This window comes from Kogia breviceps, chromosome 1 (genome assembly GCF_026419965.1).
Source record: "Kogia breviceps isolate mKogBre1 chromosome 1, mKogBre1 haplotype 1, whole genome shotgun sequence".
NCBI lineage: Eukaryota > Metazoa > Chordata > Mammalia > Artiodactyla > Physeteridae > Kogia > Kogia breviceps.
The window spans coordinates 176,657,332-176,676,655 of record NC_081310.1 but is presented as its reverse complement, the minus strand read 5'-3'; the positions used below and the strand labels follow the sequence as shown (position 1 = coordinate 176,676,655).

Below are 19,324 nucleotides of genomic sequence, written 5' to 3'. Positions count from 1 at the left end.
GGCTACCATAGTGGACACTGTAGATCTAGAGTGCCTGACCAAGGGAAGATTTGATTTTCTTTTCTTTCTTTCAACTTTTTAAAAAAAATTTTTAAATTAAAGAAATTTTTTATTAAAGTTTAGTTGATTTAATTGTGTGTTAGTTTCTGGTGTATAACAAAGTGATTCAGTTTTTTATATATGTATATAAAAATATATATTCTACATATGTATATAATATATATATGTACATGTATTCCTTTACAGATCCTTTTCCATTATAACTTATTATAAGATATTGAATCTGGTTCTCTGTGCTATACAGTAGGACCTTGTTTATTTTATATACAGTAGTTTGTATGACTTGATTTTCTTCTATCAAACATTAGAGAAATATACAGAGGAAAAGCTAAGTCTATCGACATTTTCATCCTACCTTCCTTTTTTTTTTTGGCAGTACGCGGGGCTCTTACTGTTGTGGCCTCTCCCGTCGCGGAGTACAGGCTCCGGATGCGCAGGCTCAGCAGCCATGGCTCACGGGCCCAGCCGCTCCGCGGCATGTGGGATCCTCTCAGACCGGGGCACGAACCCGTGTCTCCTGCATCGGCAGGCGGACTCTCAACCACTGTGCCACCAGAGAAGCCCCATCCTACCTTCCTGAGCTAATAACCAGTATCAGTAGCTTGGTTTGAATTTTTCCATGCTTTCTCCATGCTCATACAAATATGCACACACAGGAAATATGATGTGTTTGTTTTGCTTATTGTTTTGCTTAATGGGAAATAAGATCATGCTTAAAATTTATTTTCACTTATCACTCTGAAATTAATGTTCTTCAATTAAGGGATCATGATGACATGTAAAAAAGACATGTGAGATGAGCAGTGTTTTAAAGGACAGACAGGTAGGGGAAGAAGTCAAAGAGTAGTCCAGGAAGCCTGGGGCAGGGGCAGTGGGAGGAAGGAAGACAGGAAGGAAGGCCTACGGCAAGGTGAAGGAACAGCCAGTATATGGGTCTGACTGGGGCTGAGAGAGAGGTTTGTGACCAGTAGTTAGAGCAGAAAAGGTCATCAGGCAACTCCATCCCTCCCAGGTACCTGCAGCCCTGGGTACAGCAGGCCACTCAGCAGAGGGTGCTCCACCTGCTTCACCACCTCAGCTCCCGCTTTCTTGGCATCGTGCTGTGTGACCACGGAGGAGAGGCGATACACATCTAGCGTGTACTCTCTGAGAAGAGATGAGAGCGGACAGCTGTAAGACGGGGCCCAGGCCTCAGTTTAATCCTAAAGTGCGGTGTTAATTTACTCTCCCAATCTTAAGACATTCAGAGAGCATACTGCCTGGTAATTTCTAAAACGTGAGCAGTCCATTCTCTCCTTTAAAATATGACTTTATCAGGACTTCACTGGCGGTCCAGTGGTTAAGACCCCGAGCTTCCACTGCAGGGGGCCCGGGTTTGATCCCTGGTTGGGGAACCAAGATCTGGCATGCCATGTGGCACAGACAGAAAAAAGGATATTCTTTTAAAAAATAAATACTACTTTCTTTTTTTGTTTTTCCTTTTTTTTTTTTTTTTTTTTTTTTTTTTTTTTTTTTTTTTTTTTTGCGGTATGCGGGCCTCTCACTGCTGTGGCCTCTCCCGTTGCGGAGCACAGGCTCCGGACGCGCAGGCCTAGCGGCCATGGCTCACGGGCTTACTTGCTCCGCGACATGTGGGATCTTCCCGGACCAGGGCACGAACCCGTGTCCCCTGCATCGGCAGGCGGATTCTTAACCACTGCGCCACCAGGGAAGCCCTGTTTTTCCTTTTTGAAGATGGCTTTAATTAATCTTTTTCTTTGCTTATCTCTTGAAATAGGGCTTCTTTGCCATTCCCCTCTACTCTCTTCTTCTGGAATGCCTATTAAATAAACGTCAGAATTTCTCAGTCTATCTTCCTTGTCTTTTAAAATTTCTTTTAACTTAAACACATGTAAGGAATAACGAATAATATTAAGAATAGAATACCCATCACTCAATTTAAGAAAAGGGACCTGTCACTCGTAAAGCTCCTGTGCACCCCTCCATGATCCCACTTCTTCCTTCTCCAGAGTAACCAACCACGAGCCTGAACTTTTATATTTCTTTCCCGTTTTATACTATGTTTGTATCTCTAAACAATGTGCTATAAATATTCTCATATGTATATCCTGGTATACATGTGCAAGTTCCTTTATATATGCTTAGGAGTAGAATTTCTGCATCATAGGGAATTTGCATCTTGAACTTCAGTTCAAGATAATGTCAAACTATTTTACAGAGTGGTTTTAATCAATTTTATTACTTAATACTCTCACTATTTTAAATTTTGCCTATTTGGTAAGCAGGAATGGTTTCTCACTGTAATTTTAACCTATATTTCTTTGAATAATAACCAAGGAGGTTGGCTTCCCTGGCGGCGCAGTGGTTGAGAGTCCGTCTGCCGATGCAGGGAACACGGGTTCGTGCCCCGGTCTGGGAAGATCCCACATGCCGCAGAGCGGCTGGGCCTGTGAGCCATGGCCGCTGAGCCTGCGCGTCCGGAGCCTGTGCTCCGCAACGGGAGAGGCCACAACAGTGAGAGGCCCGTGTACCGCAAAATAATAATAATAATAATAATTAAATAAATAAACCAAGGAGGTTGAGCATTTTTCCAAAAATGTACTGGTTGTTTGGTTTCTTCTGTGAAATGCCTATTTAAGTTTTTCCTACTGGACTGATTCATTTTTGACAACTGATTTTGCAGTTTTTGACATATAATACTGGACATTACTCATTTGTCAATTATATATGTTATAAATATCTTCTCCCAGTTGGTGGCTTGTCTTTTTACTTTATCTTACTTTTGATGTACTGAAGGTCTTCACTGTAATGAAGGTAAATTCATCAATCTTTTCCTGTGATTTGTGCTTTTGGTGTGTCTGGTTTAATTTTCCCTGACCTGCTATCATAGGACAGCTTTATACATTGTCTTTTATATGTTTTGTAGTTTGGCCTTTACAATTAAATTTTTAATCTACTTGGAACAAAGGGATCATCTTTTTCCCTATGTGGATAACCAATTGTCTCTGTACCATTTTTTCTTAAAAAGTTTATTCTTGCTCTGCTGACCTGCAATGACAGCTCTGGCATATATCAGGCTTCCATATTTGTGAGGATCTATTTCTGAACTCTTTATTCTGTTCCAGTAGTTAATTCTCTATCCTCATGCTATATAAATGAAAAACGACTTGGTATCTAGAACACACAAGGAACTCTTAAAAAAAAAAAAGGTAAAACACGGGCCAAAACACTTGCATAGATAGTTGATTAACAGAAAAGGAAATACAAATAGCCAACAAAAACATGAAAATAATTTTTTTTCAATAAATATTTTCAGATATTTTACCACTACACTTGAAAGGTAGTTTGGGTGGGTACAGATTTCTAGGTTGGAAATGCCTCTCCTTCAGAATTTTAAAGGTTTTGCTTCATCCCCTTTTAGCTTTCACTGTTCCTTTGGAGAAACGCAAAACCATTATGATTCCTGACATTCTGTATGTGACTTCTTTTGTCCCTTTGGAAGTTTGTATAATACTTTTGTCCCCAGTGCTTTAAAATGTCAAGATAATGCACTGTATTTATTTATTTATTTTTCATGTGGGATATTAGTTCGCAGACCAGGGATTGAACCTGTGACCCCTGCAGTGGAAGCACACAGTCTTAACTACTGGACCACCAGGGAAGTCCCAAGACAGTGTATTTTAGTGTGGGTTTATTTTCATTCATTTTATTAGGCACTCAACAGGCCCTTTCAATCTGGAAACTCATGTCTTTTTTTTTTTTTTTTTTTTGGTTTTTGTGGTACGCGGGCCTCTCACTGTTGTGGCCTCTCCCGTTGCGGAGCACAGGCTCCGGACGCACAGGCTCAGCGGCCATGGCTCACGGGCCCAGCCGCTCCGCGGCATGTGGGATCTTCCCGGACCGGGGCACGAACCCGTGTCCCCTGCATCGGCAGGCGGATTCTCAACCACTGCGCCACCAGGGAAGCCCAGAAACTCATGTCTTTTAATTGTCCTTAAATTAGTACTTCATTTCCTTCCCTCTGACTCTTTGTTCTTTTTTCTGAACACTTATTACTCAAATATTGTACCTTTTGGCCTAGTACTCTAGTTTTATCTTTTCCTTTTTTTTTCCCCATTGTGGTCTGTGAGGCCATAAAAATCAAAATTCAAGTACATACAATTCAACGAGTTCCCTCAAGGTACATGTAGTCTTCAGTGTTCTTCTTGTATTTTACAGATTCTAAGACACATTTTTTTAAACATTTAGCATCTCTGAAATCTAGGTGACTTTTTAAAATAAAGGCATGTCATAGATTAATTAGCAATATTTTTTGTTGCTGTTGTTTTAATTTTTTTGGCTGTGCCACATAGCATGTGGAATCTTAGTTCCCTGACAGGGATTGAACCCGTGCCCCCTGCAGTGGAAGTGCAGAGTCTTAACTGCTAGACTGCCAGGGAAGTCCCTAATTAGCAGTATTTTTTAAAGCATCTTAGATTAACTGAAATACAAATCTCTTTGTATTTCCACTTTCACTTGGTTTCTGGCCACTGAGTATTCTTTAAAAAAAAAAAATAAATAAACAAACAAATTTATTTATTTATGGCTGAGTTGGGTCTTTGTTGCTGCACGCGGGCTTTTTCTCTAGTTGCAGCGAGTGGGGGCTACTCTTTATTGTGGTGAGCAGGCTTCTCGTTGTGGTGGCTTCCTTGATGTGGAGCATGGGCTCTAGGTGCATGGGCTTCAGTAGTTGTGGCTCGCTGGCTCTAGAGCACAGGCTCAGTAGTTGTGGTGCACGGGCTTTGTTACTCCGCAGCATGTGGGATCTTCCCGGACCAGGGCTCGAACCCGTGTCCCCTGCACTGGCAGGAGGATTTTTAACCACTGCACCACCAGGGAAGCCCGCCACTGAGTATTCTTGACTAATTTGCCAATTCATTTATTTGAAGCATCTAGGAAGCTTTAAAAATATTTTATACAGAATTTAAAAAAAAAATTTATTTGGCTGCATCAGGTCTTAGTTGCAGCACGCCAACTTCTCTTTAGTTGTGGAGTGCGTGTGGGCTCCACAGGGAGCGGGCTCAGTAGTTGCTGCATGCAGGCTCTAAAGTGCCAGCGGGCTTAGTTGCTCTGCAGCATATGGGATCTTAGTTCCCCAGCCAGGGACTGAACCCTCGTCCCCTGCATTGGAAGGTAGATTCTTAACCACTGGACCACCAGGGAAGTCCCTTATCCAGCATTTAAAAAATGCTTTTCAGGGTTTCCCTGGTGGCACGGTGGTTAAGAATCCACCTGCCAATGCAGGGGATACGGGTTCAAGCCCTGGTCCGGGAAGATCCCACATGCCACAGAGCAACTAAACCTGTGCGCCACAACTACTGAGCCTGAGCTCTAGAGCCCATGAGCCACAACTACTGAGCCTGAGAGCCACAACTACTGAAGCCCGTGTGCTTAGAGCCCATGCTCTGCAATAAGAGAAGCCACCGCAATGAGACGCTTGTGAACTGCAACAAAAGAGGAGCCCCCACTCGCTGCAACTAGAGAAAGCCTGCACACAGCAACGAAGACCCAACACAACCAAAAATAAATAAATTAAATAAATAAATTTTTTAAAAAATGCTTTTCAGCAGGAAGGTTGATCAGAGTACCTAGTCTGCCAGATTGCTGGAAACAAAAGTTCTTATCTACATCTCAACCACGCTTACAGTATTTTTGTCCATCTCTCTGGGCTGTATCTGGGTGAATTCCTTAGTAGAGGCAGACCTTGTTTTACTGCACTTCACTTTATTGTGCCCTGCAAATACTGTGTTTTTTAAAAATTGAAGGTTTGTGGCAAACTCCTTTTATCAAGCAAGTCTATTGGCTCCATTTTTCCAACAGTGTTTGCTCACTTCATGTCTCTGTGTTGCATTTTGGTAACTCTTAAATATTTCAAACTTTTTCATTATTATTATATTTGTTATGGTGATCTGTGATCAGTGATCTTTCATATTGCAGGCATACCTTGGGGATATTGTGGGTTCAGTTCCAGACAACTACAAGGAAATGAATACTGCAATAAAGTGAGTCACACAAATTTTTGGTTTCCCAGTGCATATACAAATTATGTTTACACTATACTGCAGTCTATTAAGTTTGCAATAGCATTATGCCTATAAAATGCACATAGCTTAATTAATAAATGTTAAACAACGCTAACCATCATCTGAGCCTTCAACAAGTTGAAATTTTTTGCCATAGTGACATCAATAAGGGTTTTGTGAGCTTCAGACTTCATGAGCTTTAAGGAAAGAACCCATCTCCATAACATAAAAGTGCAAGGTGAAGAAGCAGGTGCTGATGTAGAAGATGTAGCAAGTCACCTGGAAGATCTAGGTAAAATAATTAATGAAGGTGGCTCCACTAAACAACAGACTTTCAATGAAGACAAAACCACCTTATATTGGAAGAAGATGCCATCTAGTACTTTCATAGAAATAGAGAAGCCAGTGCCTGGCTTCAAAGCTTCAAGGACAGGCTGTTAGGGGCAAATATAGCTGGTAACTTTAACTTGAAGCCAATGCTCATTCATCATTCCAAAAATCCTAGGGCCCTTAAGAATTATGCTAAATCTACTCTGCCTGTGATGTATACATGGAACAACAAAGCCTAGGTGACAGCACATTTGTTTATAACATGGTTTACTGAATATTTTAAGCCCACTGTTGAGACCTACTACTCAGAAAAAGTTTCTTTTCAAAACTACTGCTCAGGGTCTTCCCTGGTGGCGCAGTGGTTGAGAGTCCGCCTGCCGATGCAGGGGACACGGGTTCATGCCCTGGTCTGGGAAGATCCCACATGCCGCGGGGCGGCTGGGCCCGTGAGCCATGGCCGCTGAGCCTGCGCGTCCGGAGCCTGTGCTCTGCAACGGGAGAGGCTACAACAGTGAGAGGCCCACGTACTGCAAAAAAAAACCCCAAAAAACTACTGCTCACTGACAATGCATCTGGTCACCCAAGAGCTCTGACAGAGATGCGCAATGAGATTAATGTTGTTTTCATGCCTGTTAACACAACATCCATCCTGCAGCCTGTGGATCAGAGTAATTTCGATTTTCAAGTATCATTATTTTAGAAATACATTTCGTAAGGCTATAGCTGCCATAGACAGTTATTCCTCTGATGGACCTGGGAAAAGTAAATTGAAAACCTTCTGGAAAGGATTCACCATTCTAGATGTCATTAAAAACATTTGTGATTCGTGGGAAGGAGTCAAAATATCAACATGAACAGGATTTGGAAGAAGTTGATTCCAACCTTCAGAGATGAAATTGAGGGGTTCAAAACTTCAGTGCAGGAAGTAACTGCAGATGTGGTGGAAACAGCAAGAGAACTAGAACTACAGGTGGAGCCTGAATTGCTGCAATTTCACGATAAAACTTAAACAGATGAGGAGTTGCTTCTTGCGGATGAGAGGAGAAAGTGGTTTCTTGATAATGGAGACTACTCCTGGTGAAGTTGCTATGAAGTGTAGAGAACAAACATATGGACACCAAGGGGGGAAAGTGGTGGGTGGTGGTGGTGGTGGGATGCATTGGGAGATTGGGACTGGCATGTATACACTAATATGTATGAAATGGATAACTAATAAGAACCTGCTGTATAAAAAAATAAATAAAATTAAATTTTAAAAAAAGATACTATGAAGACTGTTGAAATGACAACAAAAGACCTAGAAGATTACATAAACTTCGTTGATAAAGCAGTGGCAGAGTTTGAGAGGATTGACTCCAATTTTCAAAGAAGTTCTACTGAGGGTAAAATGCTATGAAAATGTATTGCAAGTTATAGAAAAATTGTTTGTGAAAGAGTCAATCGATGTGACAAACTCCACTGTTGTCTTATTTTAAGAAATTGCCACGGCCACCCCAACCTTCAATAACGATCACCCTGATTAGTCAGCAGTCATCAACACCAAGGCAAGACCCTCCACCAGCAAAAAGATTATGACTTGCTGAATGCTCCGATGATGGTCAGCATTTTTTAACAACAAAGTGTTTTTATTTTTTAATTAATTTATTTTTAAAATTTATTTTATTTTTGGCTGGGTTAGGTCTTTGTTGTTGCATGCAGGCTTTTCTCTAATTGCGGCAAGTGGGGGCCACTCTTCATTGCGGTGCATGGGCTTCTCATTGCAGTGGCTTCTCTTGTTGCGGAGCACAGGCTCTTCGTGCGTGGGCTCAGTAGTTGTGGCTCACGGGCTCTAGAGCACAGGCTCAGCAGTTGTGGCACATGGGATTAGTTGCTCCATGGCAGGTGGGATCTTCCCGGACCAGGGCTCAAACCCATGTCCCCTGCATTGGCAGGTGGATTCCCAACCACTATGCCAAAAGGGAAGCCCATGACAAAGTATTTTTAAATTAAGGCACACACATTTTTTTTTTTTAGACATAATGCTACTGCACACTTAACAGACTACAGTATAGTGTAAACATAACTTTTATATGCACTGGGAAATCAAAATACTCATGTGACCCCCTTTATTGTGATATGTACTTTATTGAGGTAGTTTAGAACCAAACCTGCAATATCTCTGAGGTATATGCTTTATTTAAAACTCTAAATGTCCAACAATGGGGAATGTAAAGAAAATTAAGTTAGATGAAGTAAAAAGAGAAATCAACTTGTAAGCAAGATCTGGGTTCACATCATGGTCCTTTTACTTATTAGCTGCATGAACTTGGGAAAGTTAAATCTGAATCTATTTCCTTATCTGTAAAATAGGATAGAACAATGCTTACCTTAAAAAGTTGTTCTAAGGGTTTAAATGCAAAAGTGACCATTAGAGTGATACATGGCTTATTTGAAAGGTTAAAAAAATGAAAGAATGTGGAAACTATGAGGCAGCGGGCAGGGGATGGGGGAGTGGGCGGCAGTTACTTAGGAAACTGTAGATTAAAAAATTAGGGCATAAAATTATATGTGTGTTAATGTTACAAATATGAATTTTTCTTTCACATTTCTTTTATCATTATTTGCTGAGGCTGGAAGGAGAAAGTGGGGCTGAGTTTTTCACCACTCTCCCATATGCTATGAGGTCTGCAAGGCCAAGGACATTGTTGTGGTTACACTTATATTTCCAGCAAACAGTATGGTACCTAGGCATTTACTAGTCAGTAGATTTTTGATGGATGAATTAAAAGGACAAAGTGTATACAATTTTTAATGGTTCTTAACAGGTAGAGCCCAACAGCTTCTAATTCTTGACTCCCCAGGCCTGTAACTAGCTAGGAGCACCAGAGCCACAAAGAGGGTGGATGACTGAGCACTTACTTGCTGAGCTGGTAATCAGTGCCTTTGATGAACTTGAGTTTCTCCAAGGGTACGCCAATGCTCTCCAGCATTGCCTTGATCACATTCTCATAATAGCTGGTTCGGAGTTCTAGAAGTTCCCACGGGGCCTTCATGTTATCCAGGTACGCGTGAAGATCCGCAAACAGAATCGTTACCTGGGCGTAAGAGATAAGGGACCATCAAAATGTGAATTCGTCCAAGCACCTCCAAACAAGTGAGGTAAGTCTTGTTAAGTCTCTCTTTTGACCGTTGCCCAAGGGCAACTGCTTGCTTTATAACATTAGTTCTTACCTCACATCCTGCTTTCAGGAAGTCCGCGATCTTAGACATAGGCACAAAGTAAGCCACGTGTGGCTTGCCTGTGGTTGCTGTCCCCCAGTAAACTTTAAGTTCCCGCTCCTTCAGTATCTCCTTCACCTTCTCTTCCCCGAGAACCTCCTGTTGTGGAAGCAGAAGAGCTGGTTTAATGCCAGTGCCCCACCCTGCTCATCCTTTACCCTGTGACAAGGAAAACAAAGGTATGTTTCACTGAGGGTCCAGGCTCAGCCAGCAGGGAGGTCTAGCCAGGCTCTCAGGGCTGAGTGAGAGCCAAATGAAGCCAGTGCTGTTGCCAGTACCATTCCAGTGCAGAGACACTGACGTTAGGGGAATGGAGCATGTCTCTAACCGTATCTTCCCCTCCATCTACTTTTAGCTCATGCTCCTTCCTTTCACAGCCAATTTCTTGAAAGGTGTCTCTTCTTCTGCTCTCCATTCCTTATCTCCCCTCCTAGTCTGAATTCCATACAGCATCACACCACTGAAAATGCTCTTGCTAAGATCACAGATGGCCTCCGTGTTGCTAAATTCAGTGAATACTTTTTAGTCCTCACTCCCCCCGAAACAATCTCCTCTTTTGGTTTTCTCTATTTTACTGTCTTAGTTTTCCTCCTACTTTTCTGGCTGCTGGGACTCAGATTTCTTTGCAGCTGTTCTTCCTAATCATTTAAATAATAGCAATCCTTGGGGCCCTATCTCTTCTCTTCTTACTCTACATTCTCCCTAACTGATCCTCTTCAGTTGCTTCAATTACTACTTATGAGCTAGTAACTACCAAATCTCCTGCTCACACCTATATACATGTACTTGTTATCAACCCAGTTAATTCAAACACAACATGTTAAAAATTAAACTCATGCTTTCACCTTCTTACCTCACTCCCCATCTTTTTCACTTAGTTTCACCCCAGTGCAAGAAATGGTACTATCATTCACTGAGTTGCATAAGTTACTCTGAAACAGCTCTTAAGTCCTCCTACTTCTTTCCCCCTCTACACCACCCACCTAGTCTTGGCCATCATTAGAGATCACAACAAGATAACCGTAATAGCCTCTTAACAGGTCTCCCAGGTCTACGCTTGTTCTCTCCAATCCATGTCCCAAAAGGAAGCCAGAGAGGTCTTTAAAAACCAAAATTTGATTAACTCATTCACCTATTTAAATACTTTAATAATAATTTCCTTTTGCCCTAAGACAATATTGGAAAAATCCTAATAGGCTAGTATGCTGCTAAGATATTTTAGTGTTTCTTCAGGTGACGGTTTGTGGGGGGCTGTTGGAAGCCATGAAAGACATAAATCGTTTTGCTGGTTTGAATCACCTATTAGTAGGATTTGTTAAAATCTTGTGTTCCAATCCAGCTGGAGGCTGATCCTCTGAGCCCCTGACTATTTGGATACTTGGAGAGTTTTCACTACTCAAGTAAAGGTCATATCACTTACCCTTTAAAACCCGAGTAAGTCAATGCCACTAGCTTTGTGTGTCATTTCTTCCTAACCTCTCTTAATTTTATGGAAAGAGGTTAGGAAACAAAGGATGTGGCTAAGGGGAAGCATGCAAGAATCTCTAGTTAAGATAAAATTATGAGGGGCTTCCCTGGTGGCGCAGTGGTTGAGAGTCCGCCTGCCGATGCAGGGGACGCGGGTTCGTGCCCCGGTCCGGGAAGATCCCACATGCCGCGGAGCGGCTGGGCCCGTGAGCCATGGCCGCTGAGCCTGCGCGTCCGGAGCCTGTGCTCCGCAACGGGAGAGGCCCCAACAGTGAGAGACCCGCATACCAAAAAAAAAAAAAAAAAAAAATTAAAAAAAAAAAAGATCAAATTATGAGTGAAAATATCCCAAATGTCCATCAACTGACAAATGCAGAAACAAAATGTAGTATATTCATATAATGGAATATTATTCAGCCATCATGAGGAACAGAGTTCTGGTAAGTGCAACAACATGGATGAAACTTGAAAACATTATGCTAAGTGAAATAAGCCAGACACAAAAGGCCACATATTATGATTCCATTTATATGAAATGTTTAGAACAGGCAAATTAGAGACAGAAAGCAGATTCATGTTTCCCTAGGGCTGGGGAGATGGGAGGAATGGGCAGTGATTGCTAATGGGTACAGGTTATTTTTGATGATGAAAACGTTCTGGAATTAAATAATGGTGATAATTGAACAACCTTGTTACTACATCAAAACCCACTGAATTGCACACTTTAAAAGGGTGGATTTTATGATATGTTAATTGTATCTCATAAAAAGAGAAAAACAAGCTGTGGCCCAACCAATGTAACCACTGTCCTTTCTAAAACCCCAATGTTAAACATAGCTTACAAGGCCTTCATGACCTGGTCTCTCTGCCTATGCCTCCTAAACAAACAAATAAAATGTATAGGATGTCAGATGGTGGTTAAGTTCTATGGAAAAACAACAACAACAAAAGGCAGAGCAAGGGACGTGGCAGTTCTGGTGGCAGGGGTTTGTTATTTAAATAAAGTGGCCAACACCATCACCCTGATACCAAAACCAGACAAAGATGTCACAAAGAAAGAAAACTACAGGCCAATATCACTGATGAACACAGACGCAAAAATCCTCAACAAAATACTAGCAAACAGAATCCAACAGCACATTAAAAGGATCATACACCATGATCAAGTGGGGTTTATTCCAGGAATGCAAGGATTCTTCAATATACGCAAATCAATCAACGTGATACACCACACCAACAAACTGAAAGAGAAAAACCATATGATCATCTCAATAGATGCAGAGAAAGCTTTTGACAAAATTCAACACCCATTTATGATAAAAACCTTGCAGAAAGTAGGCATAGAAGGAACTTTCCTCAACATAATAAAGGCCATATATGACAAACCCATAGCCAGCATTGTTCTCAACAGTGAAAAACTGAAACCATTTCCACTAAGATCAGGAACAAGACAAGGTTGCCCGCTCTCACCACTCTTATTCAACATAGTTTTGGAAGTTCTAGCCACAGCAATCAGAGAAAAAAAAGAAATAAAAGGAATCCAAATAGGAAAAGAAGAAGTAAAGCTGTCACTGTTTGCAGATGACATGATACTATACATAGAGAATACTAAGGATGCTATCAGAAAACTACTAGAGCTAATCAATGAATTTGGTAAAGTTGCAGGATACAAAATTAATGCACAGAAATCTCTGGCATTCTTATACACTAATGATGAAAAATCTGAGAATGAAATTAAGAAAACACTCCCATTTACCACTGCAACAAAAAGAATAAAATATCTAGGAATAAACCTACCTAAGGAGACAAAAGACTTGTATGCAGAAAACTATAAGACACTGATGAAAGAAATTAAAGATGATACAAACAGGTGGAGAAATATATCATGTTCTTGGATTGGAAGAATCAACATTGTGAAAATGACTCTATTACCCAAAGCAATCTACAGATTCAATGCAATCCCTATCAAATTACCACTGGCATTTTTTACAGAACTAGAACAAAAAATTTCACAATTTGTATGGAAACACATAAGACCCCGAATAGCCAAAGCAATCTTGAGAATGAAAAATGGAGCTGGAGGAATCAGGCTCCCTGACTTCAGACTATACTACAAGGCTACAGTAATCAAGATAGTATGGTACTGGCACAAAAACAGAAATATAGATCAATGGAACAGGAGAGAAAGCCCAGAGATAAACCCACACACATATGGTCACCTTATCTTTGATAAAGGAGGGAAGGATATACAGTGGAGAAAAGACAGCCTCTTCAATAAGTGGTGGTGGGAAAACTGGACAGCTACCTGTAAAAGTAGAAATTAGAACACTCCCTAACACCACACACAAAAATAAACTCAAAATGGGTTAAAGACCTAAATGTAAGGCCAGACACTATCAAACTCTTAGAGGAAAACATAGGCAGAACACTCTATGACATAAATCACAGCAAGATCCTTTTTGACCCATCTCCTAGAGAAATGGAAATAAAAACAAAAATAAACAAATGGGATCTAATGAAACTTAAAAGCTTTTGCACAGCAAAGGATACCATAAACAAGACCAAAAGACAACCCTCAGAATGGGAGAAAATATTTGCAAATGAAGCAACTGACAAAGGATTAATATCCAAAATTTATAAGCAACTCAGGCAGCTCAATAACAAAAAATCAAACAACCCAATCCAAAAATAGGCAGAAGAACTAAATAGACATTTCTCCAAAGAAGATATACAGATTGCCAACAAACACATGAAAGAATGCTCAACATCATTAATCATTAGACAAACGCAAATCAAAACTACAATGAGATATCATCTCACACCGGTCAGATTGGCCATCATCAGAAACTCTAGAAACAATAAATACTGGAGAGGGTGTGGAGAAAAGGGAACTCTCTTGCACTGCTGGTGGGAATGTAAATTGATAGAGCCACTATGGAGAACAGTATGGAGGTTCCTTAAAAAACTACAAATAGAACTACCATACGACCCCGCAATCCCACTACTAGGCATATACCCTGAGAAAACCATAATTCAAAAAGTCATGTTCCGGGCTTCCCTGGTGGCGCAGTGGTTGAGAGTCCGCCTGCCGATGCAGGGGACACGGGTTCGTGCCCCGGTCCGGGAAGATTCCACATGCCGCGGAGCGGCTGGGCCCGTGAGCCATGGCCGCTGAGCCTGCGCGTCCGGAGCCTGTGCTCCGCAACGGGAGAGGCCACAACAGTGAAGCCCGCGTACCACAAAAAAAAAAAAAAAAAAAAAAAAAAAGTCAAGTTCCAAAATGTTTATTGCAACTCTATTTACGATAGCCAGGACATGGAAGCAACCTAAGTGTCCATCAACAGATGAATGGATAAAGAAGATGTGGCACATATATACAATGGAATATTACTCAGCCATAAAAAGAAATGAAACTGAGTTATTTGTAATGAGGTGGATAGACCTGGAGTCTGTCATACAGAGTGAAGTAAGTCAGAAGGAGAAAAACAAATACCGTGTGCTAACACATATATATGGAATCTAAGAAAAAAAATGTCATGAAGAGATTAGTGGTAGGATGGGAATAAAACACAGACCTACTAGAGCATGGACTTGAGGATATGGGGAGGGGGAAGGGTAAGTTGTGACGAAGTGAGAGAGTGGCAGGGACATATACACACTACCAAATGTAAATTAGATAGCTAGTGGGAAGCTGCCGCATAGCACAGGGAGATCACCTCTGTGCTTTGTGACCACCTAGAGGGGTGGGATAGGCAGGGTGGGAGGGAGGGTGACGCAAGAGGGAAGAGAAATGAGAACATATGTATATGTATAACTGATTCACTTTGTTGTAAAGCAGAAACTAACACACTATTTGTAAAACAGTTATACTCAAATAAAGATATTTAATAAATAAATAAATAAATAAATAAATAAAGTGGCCAAGAAAGGCCTTCCAGACAGCATGACAGTTGAGGCCTGAAAGAGTCAAGGGAATGAGCAATATAAATATTTCCTAAGTGCTTGATCTGCATTTTGCTTCCTCTACTCCAGCCAAGTTAGCCTTCTCTCTGAACCACAGGGTTCTTTCTCCCCTCTGGATCTTGACCTGGGTTCCTTCTACCTGACACGTTTTTAGCCCCTATTATTCTGGTTAACTTCTACTCCTGCAGTGCCTGGAACCAGGAGGAACACATGTGGAGTGAAGAAGTGATCCGCATCCTTCAGGGCGCAGTTTAGAGGTCACTTCCTCAGCTTTCCCTGACACTCCCCTCGGCCCTCCCCCGTAACTTCCTTTCAAGAAAGACCTCCGCATAAAGTACCTTACAGTACTTGTTTCGACTGTAATTAAATGTTTGGATTATGGGTCATTTTAAACGTCTGATTTCCTCCGGACATGCTCTAGGAGGGCAGGGTCCTGACGTATCCCCCAGCGCCTAGCACATAATAGGGTGGGTGGGGTGGGAGCCCTGGATTCGAAGCCTGGCTCAACACAAGTAACTGCACACAGGAAGTGAGCCTGTGATTTCTGTGGGACTGACCGCCGAGCAGTGAGGACCGCAATCTCTCTCACAGCAGCCTCGGCGCGGAGTCCCCGGCCTCACACACTTATGACCCCGTAGCGGGGCTCAGGATCACTGGACCTCCGGCCCCCAGTCCCCAACGGCGCACTTCCAACCCCGAGGCCCAACCTGCAGGTTCCGGGTGATAAGGTGCAGCTTCTCTTCAGGGCTCAGAGCGTCCCCCATGGCTCTGTCGCCTCCGTCTCCCGCGCTCAGGCCAGCACTCGCGCCCCTTTCTCAGTGACCGCCGCCGCCGCCGCCGCAGCGTGCCGGGAACTGTCACGCAGGTCCGGTTAGGTTGCATCAGCTGAACTCGTCGCTCGGCTTGCTCGGCCTGGACCCTTGTCCTCCTACCAGCAGCCAGGAAAGAGTCAGGAGCAGCGAAAAGTCGAGCGGGTCGATGAGACGAAAAGAGGTGGAGCCAGTAGGTGGGGTAAGAGGTGCGGAGGGCGGGGTTGCGGCGCCTGCGCGGGGCGCAACCTTCTGAGAGGCGGGGCGATTTCCTGCCAATCACTGCCTGTTTGCCCTTCCCCTGGCGCTGGCCCGGCAGCCTCGGGGTGGGGGAGGTCGGGAAGGGGGCGATAAAATGGCGCAGGGGGCGGAGTGAGGTGCAGTCGTTCACCTAGGCTTGGGCCCGGCTTCTGGAGGTGAACAGTTGAGGGACGAGGGGGTCGGCGTTCCTCGGTTGGGAGGGGGTGGGGGCGCCTGTTGCTTCTCCAGAGGGCCGCGCAAGCCGTCCGCCCCGTTGAGGGGTTGAGAGGCCCTCACCCTGGCGGGAGAAGGGCTCGTTCTCGTTTCTGAGGTGATGGCGGCGGGGCGGGGGGAGTGTCTCTGCCCCCCACTTCCACGTCGGCGGGCGATAGATGCCCCTCACCCTGCCGAGGCAAAGGGAGGCCGTCTGGTTACCCGAGAGGGGGAGTGAGGTCCGTTCTCCCTACCCAGTGGGAGTGGGGGGGCTGGAGGTGGAGGTGAAGGGAGTGCCTCTGCCCTCTACCCCACGGGGCCGGGAGGGTGTCGGTAGGCAGAAGATCGCGGTCTTTCCGGCCGCGCCTTGCGAGCGGGGGGCTGGGGGGTGGAGAGGCTGAGCCGCCCCAGCGGGGAGCGGAGGCCCGGGTCCAGCTGAGGTGTGGGGTGGGCAGCCATCCACAGGGTGAGGGTGAACCGCGCTGGCCTGCTGGCGGGCCGCTTTCGCTCCTGCTGGGGGAGGGGCGGGCAGCAAGCCCCGCGCTTCTCCCGCCTTTCCCGGGAGGCGGGAACTCTTGGTCTTTGGGGAGGAGGGGAGCCGGAGGAGGGAAGTAGGGAAGTGCGAAGGCCCTGCCCCGAGGGCGATGCCGTGTAGCGGCTGTAGCGCTTCTGAGGGAGAGCTGGGGGCGGCCAAGCCGTATCCTACGAAGGGTGAACTGCGATCCCCCTACTCCTAGCGCTCGAGGACTGGAGGCGGCACCGGTTCCTTTCTGGGCTGGAGGGCGGGCAGTTGGCACTGCAGGGTGGGCCCCAGAGAGGAAGTGCTTGAGTTGCCACCTGCTGCCCCAACCTAATCTCCAGTTTCCTGTGGATTTGTTTAGAGGCTTCAAGCTTTAGCAAACCTGTCTAAATCATTTCAAAGACATTTTCTTTTTAAAAAGAAACCTGTTGCTGCAGCTGGGAAGTATTTTGTCTCTATGCCCATGTGGGCGGAAAGTCCTGGCACCCTTAGCGAAACGTTACCTCAAGCAGAGATTTCCAGCCCTGGGTCGTTTTTCTGTCCTGCAGTGTTTACGGCAAAGGGCGTTGCAGAATTCTCACAAATAATTTCAGTTCAGTTTGATTTTCATTAAACTTTATGGCCGTTTTATGGAGTGATAAAGCCTGCCTTTAGTGCTGTATGTCTCACATGTATTGCATGTAGGAAAGATTGGAAATCAAAGGTAATTGGGGAAGTCCGGTCTCTTGGAAATAAACCTTTGCCTTGGCCATACCTGTCAGATCCAGCTTGGTAATGGTCTTGGCTTTAGAGCCTTGAAAGAGGAATGTGGGGTTGTGTCTGGTGTTGCAGTTTTCGTGGCCTGAATAAAATAAGGCTTTGTGCTTTAAGGCAGTAGGTTTTCTTAGGTACGATAAAAATAGAAAGGGAGCCAATTTCTAAAGTTGCAACCGAGAGGTTAGAGAACAGAGGGAGGGGGTGGTAAACTGAAGTGTGAAGAGGGGGGTGGACAGGTGAGAGAGACATGGAAGGACAGAATAGGGTCACAGAAGGGATGGGGAGCAGAGAATTAAGAGATAGACTTGGGAGATGGGGAAAATATTTTTCCTTTAAAAATAAGGAGATCCTCATATTTCAGATCACTACAAAGCAAGTGCCAAGAAAGGCAGGTGATGGTGGAATGGCAGACAGGGAAGTACTAAGGCTGTCTTGTGGAACTTCACTTTAGAACTTGTTTTATCCGAGATTATTTTTCCTCCCTTTCAGATTTATTAAATATCAACTTTCATTAGTATAAGACTTTTAGGTTTAGAATGCTTTCATAAACATCCCCTCATTTGATCCTCATGATAATCTGTGTTTGAAGTTAACAGTGACTAATTATCCCCCATTTTTCAGAATGGTGTTCTCATCTTTACTGAGGTTCAGAAACTTCAAGTGAAATACAGAGGTCTCTGAATTTTAGTCCAGTGTCTCACTTCAGTGACCGTTAATTTGCAGAATTTGCCTGATATTTCAAATGTCCATACAGCCTCATCTTTAACCAATTTATTGTGACAGTGTGGTTAACAAGATGCTGGTTTAAGTTAGAAGGGACTAGAGCATACTGAATAATTTCTTAAGAAGTAAGGACCAGAGGAAGTTTTCTATCAGTTTAACACTCTTTCCTACCATTACTGTGCTTCTCTTAAGACTGACTGACTCTTCAGGGGTCAGGGAGATGATGATGGTGGGGTAAAATAATAACCAGCCACTACTTATTTAGCTTTTACATTGTGCTTGTAGTATGCTAAGTACTTTGATGTTCATGCTCTCATTAATTCTTGCAACAGCCTTATGAGGTAGGTACTGTGATGGTCCCTATTTTACAAGGGAGGACATTCGAAACTTCAGAATGTAATCATTGTATCTTTCCCCGCTGACTTCTTAATTTTAAAATGTTTTTATTAAATATTTCAAGCATATAAAAATTATACCGTGTAACAATAACGAATAACTGTTATACCCACCACCCAGCTTTATTGTTTTAGGTCTTTTCTTATTAATGTTTTTTAAAGAAATAAAACATTACAGATAGAATTGAAGCTACTCACACCCCCTTGCCATTCCTCTTCCCTCCCCACCACCAGAGGTAGTCGCTATCCTGAACTTGGTGTTCCTTATTCCTATTTAATGATATATATATGTATCCGTACACAATTTATGTTATTGTTTCTTTAACAAATAAACTGTAAGGAAAAAAAAGATGGGAATCTGTAGATTAAAAAACTCACAAGACCTATCAGCTGATTGCAATATATAGCCCTTATTTGGATACTGATTTTTTTTATCTTAAAAAATACGACATTTATAAAATAGCTGGAAATATGAACTGGATATTTTATAATAAGGAGTTCTTGTTATTTACAGATGAAATGATGTGA

At 43.2% G+C, this 19,324-nt stretch overlaps 2 protein-coding genes across 6 annotated transcripts in view; one reads left to right on the top strand and one right to left on the bottom strand.

Moving 5' to 3' along the window:
- YARS1 (tyrosyl-tRNA synthetase 1) overlaps positions 1-16,943 on the bottom strand; it is a 34,798-nt gene extending 17,855 nt beyond the window's left edge. Inside the window, exons 1-4 of the mRNA XM_059070936.2 lie at positions 15,848-16,943; positions 9,663-9,809; positions 9,351-9,526; positions 1,077-1,206 (exon numbers count right to left, since the gene is read on the bottom strand). Coding sequence (XP_058926919.1) covers positions 1,077-1,206; positions 9,351-9,526; positions 9,663-9,809; positions 15,848-15,904 — 510 coding nt within the window. The 5' untranslated portion in view covers positions 15,905-16,943. The remainder of the gene's footprint in view (positions 1-1,076; positions 1,207-9,350; positions 9,527-9,662; positions 9,810-15,847) is intronic.
- S100PBP (S100P binding protein) overlaps positions 16,289-19,324 on the top strand; it is a 34,281-nt gene continuing 31,245 nt past the window's right edge. For all 5 annotated transcript variants that reach the window (XM_067012277.1, XM_067012282.1, XM_059071089.2 and 2 more), the window contains exon 1: positions 16,289-16,365. The gene's annotated coding sequence lies outside the window, so the exon portion shown is untranslated. The remainder of the gene's footprint in view (positions 16,366-19,324) is intronic.